This window comes from Mytilus edulis, chromosome 9 (genome assembly GCF_963676685.1).
Source record: "Mytilus edulis chromosome 9, xbMytEdul2.2, whole genome shotgun sequence".
Lineage (NCBI taxonomy): Eukaryota > Metazoa > Mollusca > Bivalvia > Mytilida > Mytilidae > Mytilus > Mytilus edulis.
Window position 1 is genome coordinate 9,212,578 of NC_092352.1, and position 9,279 is coordinate 9,221,856.

The following is a 9,279-nucleotide window of genomic DNA, read 5'->3' on the forward strand; positions in this document are numbered from 1 at the left end:
ACATGTAACGAATGCCAAACGGACACACAACGGACACTGAACGTACGTGAAACGGATACGTACCGGACAGAATGGACGTCGAACGTACATCCAACGGACGAGTACCGGATAAAACAGACACCGCTATGGAAGCGTAACGGATAAAACGGATGAACAAAATAATCTGAAAATTAAAGGCAATAAACCATCTAAAAATTAAAGGCAATAAACCATGAGAAATTTCAATTGGCATTTGTCCATTTTACATCCGGTAGTCATCCGTTTTATTCGTTATCCTTCCGTTAATATCCGTTTTAACATCCGTTTTATCCGTTAGGCGTCCGGTAGACATCCGTTGGTGAATTGGTCTACCGGATCTCCAACGGATGCATAACGGATACGTAACGGATACAAAACGGACGAGTACCGTACAAAAACGGATGCCTAACGGACGTTCAACGGACATTTTATCCGTTGGACGTCCGTTCAAAGTTTTGAACATGCTCAAAATTTTCCACCGGACAGAACGGACGTCAACGGATAAAACAGACGCTTAAACGGACATGCAACGGATATGGACGGACGCCTAATGGATAAGAACGGACGTCCAACGGACATGAACGGATTGAGAAAAAGTTATCCGTTAGGCGTCCGTTCGAGCTATCCGGTAAGGTGTGACCAAGGCTAATATAAGATACATTTTTCTTTTACAATCCACCTATAAAATTTTACGGGAAACTATTCCAAGCTTTCACTGTAACCTCGCTCTAACTTATCCCCCTCCCTCCCCCACCCTCCCCCAAAAAAAACACCAAACAAACAAACCCGCAATACTATTGTCATTCTTATAGTCAACACTCAATTGTTCACAAACAAATGTGTTTTAAGCTGCTAAAGACATGATTCAAACGCTCAGACAGTCCTTTGTTCTATATTTATGCAAAACCTTTCACATTTTTATTTTATGGGTTATTGTTGAAGGTCGTACGATGACGTATGGTTGTTAACACATACTTCCTTTGGTTTCTTATGGAAATTTGTCCATTGACAACAAACATACCACATCATCTACATTATATTAAGTATTGTATAAAATACAACGTATTTTGGTGATCTTGCAAAATGATCGTAATCCCGAAAATCGTAAACATATTTTCTTATCTTAAAAGGGGGCAAGAAGGGTTCCATTAACAGGCCAATAAATAAGATTACAGTTAATTTCATTTTTTTTTTTTTTAAATAGGGGTATTTTTTCTCTCATAATAACAGTAAACAGATTCACAACAATGTCAATTTCAAGAAAGCAGACAACAGCTAATTAGTCAACAACAGTACAGCATCAATGCTCTTGAATATATGCCACTTTTAACTAAAATATAAAAGCACAGAACCAGGACATAGGAGCACAGAACCAGGACCGTTTTTCTTATCACCAGCACAGCGTCAGGACAATTCCGTTTAACGAACTTGCACGACTTTTGCAATATAATATTGTTGTAATATACTTTGCATGGTACTTATGACACATCAGAGAAAAATTAAGCAACAAAACAGTCGTTTTATTGCCGTTCTGATACAATGTAAACAAACCCACCAGCACAGAATCAGGACCCACCAGCACCCGTCAGGACCAATTCACCAGCACAGTACGTTCTCTCGCAGGACAACCATACCCACCGTGGAATAGGAAATCATACTGTGACCTACATGTATTTATATTCGTCTTCGTGTCAATGTTAACTTTTTAAAATTTATGTATACCTTTTACTCTTTCAAATGATCAACTAATAAGATAATCTTATATTCTATTGAATAACATTAACGTAACTCACGAAAGGATCGGGTGCGGAGGGTATATGATTATATCCGGATTATCTTTTAATAAAATGTATTGCTATTCAAAAGACAATCTTTCTGAATTTTTCATTCGATTTAAGTAAAATTGTTAAAAAAAATAACCACTTTTCCGCGATTGAAATAGCATAACAAATAGAAAAAAAACATACCCCCTCCCCCTTTTCCATAAGCTAAGTGGTACAATAAATTACTTACATTGTGTCTTGTATTTGTCATACACCGTTATCGGATGGTAACTATACATCTGTGTCTTATTTCATGCAGTTATAGTAATATTTTTATTGTGTATGGATAATAATTTTTAAAAGGTTTATATCTAAATTATTTAGTGAGTTTTATTTCACATTCTAAATGAGCCGCAGGGCGTATTAAAACCTTAACGCATTAGAAAGGAGTATCCCACTTTAGTGTTGTCGGTAAAATAGGATACTAAATTTTACAAATCTTTATAAAATTAATATTTTGTTGACGGTATATAAGTCAGATAATGCATATTTTAAGTTTTTTTCTTGTCGTAGAACACACCTCGGGGTGTTCTACGACAAGAAAAACCTTAAAATATGCATTATCTATAACATAATTATGTAGAATACTGGGAGCTCGAAATTGTCTGTACACATAAAGACTGTAAACATGCAGCTAAGGTATATTAATATCGAGAAATATTCTAATAATTGATTGTTTTTAAATATTATGAAAATATATTTCTCATATTTCTATTCAGATCTAGATCGCTTGTTTTCTGCTTTTTTACAATCCAAGATATTGGAAGACATCCGATCTACCTAACAGTTCAAATTCTTTTACGGTATCAAACTCATAGATCGAAATTAAACTGACAACGCCATGGCTAAAAAAGTAAAAAATCATATCGACAAACAATAGTACACAACACAAAACATAGCAATACTAAATTCTCAACAACACCAACTCAACGAGAGACTAGGGGTGCTCTCATGTGCTCCTGCAGGGTAAGGGTAAAACTTCATTATTAATCCAATTATTTTTTATCATTGCCAACATGTTATGTATGTTTGGATGACGTGTCAAAAACAATTCGGCATTTCAAATTTTGGAAACCAACACTCTACCTGTCGACTTATTCCTTTATTTGCATGAGGCAGAGTTACTAAATAGCCTTTCATGAACAAAGAACAGAAATGAACCTGGCATTGGTCTTAACCTTCTTGTTCCATTTTATGGATGATGTCTTTTCACTGAATTATATATTGTTGTTTACTTTGTTGACTTCATCTATTCTACTAAACTTCGAATAAAGGGTACCGTAAAATTACAGTCTTCATATGTTGATTCCCTTCTAGTTAATGACAATGAGGGTAGATACATTACTAAACATTAGATTAGTTGACTAGCCATTGTGAAATAACCATTCTTGTGTTAGACTTATCTTTGCCTTAATAGTGTCTTCTTGCGCTGTGAAGGCAGGTTTGGTCCACCATTTTCTATATTTGAAAATGCCTGTACCAAGTCAGGAATATGACAGTTCTTGTCCATTCGTTTTTTATGTGTTTTGTCATTTGATTTTGCCATGTGATTATGGACTTCCGATTAGATTTTCCTCTGAGTTCAATATTTTTGTGATTTTACTTCTTGTTAACACTTGTGACATAACTGAATTCGACTTTTCATTGTATTTTACTTGCAATATGCTGGAGTTTCTCATTGACAACTTTTTTTTTCAATATGGAGATATGTCTTATTTTTTTTTTTATTTTTTTTTTTTTTTATAGTGATTAGGATTATATTACAATGACTGCTGTACCCCAATAGTTGACGTTTTTATCTATTAAGTCTGTTTGTTTTCCCTAGCATTGTTGTCAATATAATGAGATTATAGGACGCTATAAAAACCGGATTAATTCACAATTTTCCTACATACAGAAATGTTTGTACCAAACCATGTATATGACAGTTGTTTTCCATTCGTTAGATGTGTTTAATCTTTTGATTTTACCATTTGATTAAGGACTTTCCATTTTAAACGTTTTTCTTGTTGTTAGTCTTTTCGTCCATTTTCTTCCTGGCCATGTTATTAACCGTTCTTTTATACTATTTGAGTGCCCCCATATTTGTACCTTCTCTTATTTCTGTACATTTTCTTTTATACTTTCTATGTGATATTCTTTGGAAAAAATACGATCATGCAAAATAAAATCTATATTGAAATCGACGTACTTGTTTTCACTATGAATAATATCATGGTATTTCAATTGGAATAACAAACAAATGATTTGCTCGCTTAAGGAAACGTGACTTTATTAGTTGGAAAATGAAATCTCAAAAAGTGAAACATTAGCATGATTAGGTCCAAAAAAATAAATACATGCTTAAACACAAATAAGAAAATTATTTTCGATAGTGTCTAAAAATAGAGATATTAACTGAAAATAATGTCAAACAGAAAAAACCCAAATTTGCTTCCTGGTACGTTATACGTTATACTAACCTCTCCTTTTGAGTGGTAATGCAAATAAGTGATGACAATAAAGTCCGGATTAGAAATGTTCTATGAAAAAAGCTATTGATATAGAATAACAATCAAATGCAAACGGATGAAAGTATTTATTGGAAATATTAAATTCATTGTTCCAATCAAATGTAAACAAAATAAGTGTCAAAATGCATGAAGTTTCTGGAGCGTGAAATTATTGAAAAATCAATGTATTTAGATATCTATTTGTTGGGAAAACTTGGGGAATCCCAATACCTATTTTTAGAAGTCACGTAAAATATGGAAGGTACGCCATCAACAAATATTGCGGATTCACCAATTGCTACTATTTTACAGGTACATTTACAATATTTCATCTGTGATAACTCAAGTTAAAAAGGATAATGATTGTTTTAACAAAGTTTATTTGTATAATAGTTGCCAATCATATATGATCATAATATTGTATGTATGATTTTACAATGTTCTTTATATTGAATCATTTGGGAGTGTTATAATTATAATAGTGTGATTGCTAATGAATATTGCCTTTTGTCTAATAATTACCTACATAAATAACACAATAGCCATATGTCACAGATTGTACAAGACAGACAAATCAGTCATTGACTAAATGTATGCTCCTAAATAATACATAACAAACAATCAAACAAACAGACGAATTATCTACCCTTTATAAATAATTGGTTAAACTTTTTTAGTCTATGTAAAGAAATACCAAACGTGTATGTCATTTTGTCTTCCTGTTTATGTAATTAGGTCATCCGAACAGAATGGACTTATTCAATTCGTTTCCCAGGTGTAACAAAGTCTTTTTTTATGGACTTCACCTTTTAAATTTACCTTGGAGTTTGTGATTTTTGTTAACCTTTAGATACGATAATCTACGATTTCGACATAGTCCTAGATCATCATGCACGCCCAGTAACGTTAATCAAATATAAACAAGTGAATTAAATCTTTCACACGGCTCAGAATAGATATGTTCGAAAATGCCTATCTTTCTGCAAATCTCTAAGTCTGATTCAACAATTTATATATTTCAGATATAACGTTTAGAGAGAGAGATTAAAATCGGCCGACTGTTACTGAATTCATGACTATGTTGGGTTGTTATCTTGTTGACGTCTTTGATTTATATAATCCTCTATTATTTTTAACTTTTTTTTAGAAAATAGGAAAACTGCAAACTGAAAATGAAGATCAATTTTTGCATTTAAAATATAGCATTGACGTTTTACATCAACAAATAGCAAGAATGAAAACAGCTTCATCACTGGAGCAGAGACGACGTAAGTTAATTGAAACACTAAGATATCCAGATACGGACGCATCTTATAGTTAATCATGTTTTCAATTAAAAAATATTGATTTTTAATAGTCTTGTGTTTTACTGCTGCTGTCGAATACCAATGTAACCCTTCTTGTTGTCAACATTGGAAACTTGCATGATGAATATTGGTTCCCAATGGTTCTCAATTACTAACTTTATTTGGCTTTTTAAAAACAAATATTCGAGCGTCACTAATGAGTCTTTTGATGACGAAAAACGAGGGTCTGGCGCAAATATAAAATTGTAATCCTGGTGTCTATGATGAGTGTATTTACACATTTTTCTGTAAATCCAATCATTGTTCTAAAACTAAGCTAAACACTCCCAAATTTGACCGTAGGTATTTACTTTTTTTTTCCATATGTATTTCCATTTTATAATGAGTTATGCAAATTTGTTATTTTCGTTATCTATGTTTGAAAACAACTCACCAAAGATATAAATAAACATCAAATGTCATTAATTTCTCTATCTCTAGCACTTGCGTGTGTTTTATGAAAAAAACATTTCTGCAGTATTTAAACCCCTTTGTGATACAATGTTTTCATTGTAGTTATATAATGAATGATTGTAGCTCGCTAGTTCTCGCCTCTAATAATTACCATATTGTGCCTTCATATTTTAGATTTTCAAGAAACATATAAAGGCAATCGCCATTCCAACCATGATAATTTTGCAATGCACAAAGAAGTTCTGCAGGATTGCCTAGAACAAATGGTTAAAGATATCGACCTTGAAAATACGGATCTTTTAGATGATCTGCAAACAGCAGAATGTCTAACGAGTGACGAAGCTGTCGAAATCATACGCAAACCATCTAGACGAGATCAAGTCCGCAAACTTGTAATACATTTAGGAAGGAAAAGTAGTGAAAGATTTTCTGTATTTTTAGAAAATATTCAGAAAACATCGAACTATCCACATCTAGCAGAAAATTTAATGCAGTCATACAACAGAAGGAAGAATCGGGTGACTAATTTATCTTCTGTTCCAAAATGTCTTGTCTGCGTTTTGAAGCAAGACGTGTTTGTAAAGGATGTTATTGACAAACTATACAGTAATGGTTTAGTATCTATGGAAACATTTGAACTTGTTATAGATCAAGTTGAGCTTGATAATAAGATGAATTGGGAAATAATATTAACTCAGCTTAAGCGATCACGTGATCCTCGAAAGGCTAGACAGGTTTTGCAAGAAGCATTGTCAAAGAAATATGAACATATATCAGCACGAATAAATAAAACCCACTTTCCTGAAATTATGTGTCAATGCAGAAATATCAACAAGAAATTATTGTTTATTCCAGCAAGTCTAAATTCGGACACCACTGGAAGTCTTGGTGACGTGAGCACAACATCTGACTGTAAAATGTTTCCAAGTAGTACTCATCAAAACCAAACACGGGAGTCATTAAGTTCTGCAAAAAGTGATAACTCTACACAGATCGACTTTAGTAATATTCCAAGCACTGTAGCATGGCTTGAATCAATCCCTAATGATCAATTCACGGAGGTTAACAATGACATTTCAGATGTTGTGGATGAAATTGTAAATGAAAACCGGTCAATTTTCTCGATTGACATGGATTCCGTTAGTAAAACGGGAAATATAGAAATTGATTATGACTTGGAAAGTAAAAGTTCATCTGCCTTGGAAAATCATGAAAGGATAGATAAATGTACTGTCTATGGGAAAGATGATATATCTTCAACTGTTACACCTTTATCGTATGCAAGTGTGGTGTCGAAAAAGTCGTGCACATCAGAAACTGCATTTACAAAAAAGTCTTCTTGTGGTATGTTCGATACTGCGACGAAAAAAGGTCAACCAAAACCTCATGTAACACCAAGAAGAAACAAAAACACATCAATAGATAGACCAGCAGAAAGCTTAAGTGAGATAGGTACAATTTATTTGTCAAAGACCGACAAACCAAAGTCTGCTATTGTAACAACCAATCAACGTTCCAAAAAATCTATGTTCAGTAACAAAGATCCCGTCAAAGATCACGATTCTAATAAAAAAATAAAGAGCACACGCATGTCAAGTTCGAATCAGTCAGATCATTGTTCAATTCTACAAAACGTGTTTTTCGAAGAACAAAGAAAAATACATGGGGAATGTTCAGTTGGAAATACTGAAAACATTTCAGATAATCGTTCCTGTACAGTCAAACAAAGCAAAAATCAATTGACTAAACCCGAAGATACATCAAAGGAAAATAGCCTCCGGCAGACTACAGTGTGTTCTACAGGGGACAGTAAACGGGGCCAAGGAAATAAGAAAAGAAGAAAAAAACGAAAATGATATTTCTTTTTTAAATCACCTGCAACATTTGAAAGTAGGCTCTCTACCTCCAACAAAAGGGCGTTAGATTATGAACTTCTTTAGATCTTACCAACTACCTCATTTACCTCTAAAGATGTAGATAAATTTTTGCTGGTTAATATGCATATTTTTCTGTTTAATTCTGGTGGCAAATATTGTATGTATACTTGATGGACATGAATAAGATTAGATTTAGGAAACTGGTCAGCGCAACTGAACAATACAATAAACAAATAACAAAAAGGAAATATTTGCTCAGTTATCACTATTTTGAAAAGTGCTTTTTTCTGTAAATTTAAAGAATTGTTACTATGTAACTGAAAACACATGCCACAAAAATTAGCTTAAAAGGGTTGGTTTTGTTTAGAATATTTTGTAATATTACTCATAATATTTTACAACCTTTTTACACCGGTTTTATTTTGTATTCATTTTGATCTCGACTTTCTGTTGTCTCATCTCATTGTCATTAAATTAAAACATACATATTCAATATCCTCTTTTTTGCAATGAAAAGGGAGCTAAAATGGCAAATTAGAATAACTCTTGTATAATCTATTTCTCATGTTACGAATGAAATGTATCAATTTAATATATGTTAGATGCATTTGTTAATAATAAAACTATTCTAAATAAATCAGCCGGTTAAAATTAATTGTAAAGCTGTCATTAAGTCGTACACTGAAAACCCTTATCGGCAATTGCGTGCGACTGATGCTTCGAAATTAATACTGCCTTCTTAACGCTGGTGATATGACTTGCACAAGGTCATTAAGCCAATGTTATAATTGTTTTGCTTCTTTTAATGTCGTGTATATTCAGTGAAGTAAATGACACATGAAACATTGACCTTTTCCTTTATAACATCCACGACAAAATGTTGGACATATTATTTAACCCCTGCCCGTTCCAAATTTGGAACAATGATTGACAGCTTTTTACGGTTTCAAGCTAAAACTTTAATATTCTGTAGGGTGTAAGTATATATACCAATGCAATTGTGCGCATACTGTCAAGATTTAGATTGTCTTTAAGCTTACCATTAATTACATGATCAGGTCTTATTTTCTCATTGTTTGATTGAAAACTACATGTACCATGGTATGCCCTGCAAATTCTCCAGCTATATTTCATATAGTCAGAATTTTTTATTTTATTTTATTAAAAAGTCAATGCATGACAACTTTTGTCCTTTTGTGGTAACATTATGCATACTTGGTACGTGGTTTGTTCGGCGAAATCTGCTCAAACATTTCACAAGCCAACACTTTATACCATGGATTTTATCAGTACAAATACTCAGGCTGTT

The 9,279-nt window shown here is 32.9% G+C and overlaps 1 protein-coding gene across 1 annotated transcript; it reads left to right on the forward strand.

The window, feature by feature from the left end:
- Window positions 1-4,273: 4,273 nt before the first annotated feature.
- Window positions 4,274-8,604, forward strand: LOC139487603 (uncharacterized). Its single transcript, XM_071272501.1, has 3 exons — window positions 4,274-4,645; window positions 5,481-5,601; window positions 6,268-8,604. The coding sequence occupies exons 1-3, from the start codon at window positions 4,589-4,591 to the stop codon at window positions 7,947-7,949; spliced, it is 1,860 nt and encodes a 619-aa protein (XP_071128602.1). The 5' UTR covers window positions 4,274-4,588; the 3' UTR covers window positions 7,950-8,604.
- Window positions 8,605-9,279: the final 675 nt, after the last annotated feature.

Coding starts and splice junctions, on each gene's coding strand:
- LOC139487603 (XM_071272501.1), top strand. CDS start 4,589: ATGGAAGGTACGCCATCAACAAATATTGCGGATTCACCAATTGCTACT. Junction 4,646..5,480: donor CAATTGCTACTATTTTACAG/GTACATTTACAA, acceptor ACTTTTTTTTAG/AAAATAGGAAAACTGCAAAC. Junction 5,602..6,267: donor ATCACTGGAGCAGAGACGAC/GTAAGTTAATTG, acceptor TTCATATTTTAG/ATTTTCAAGAAACATATAAA.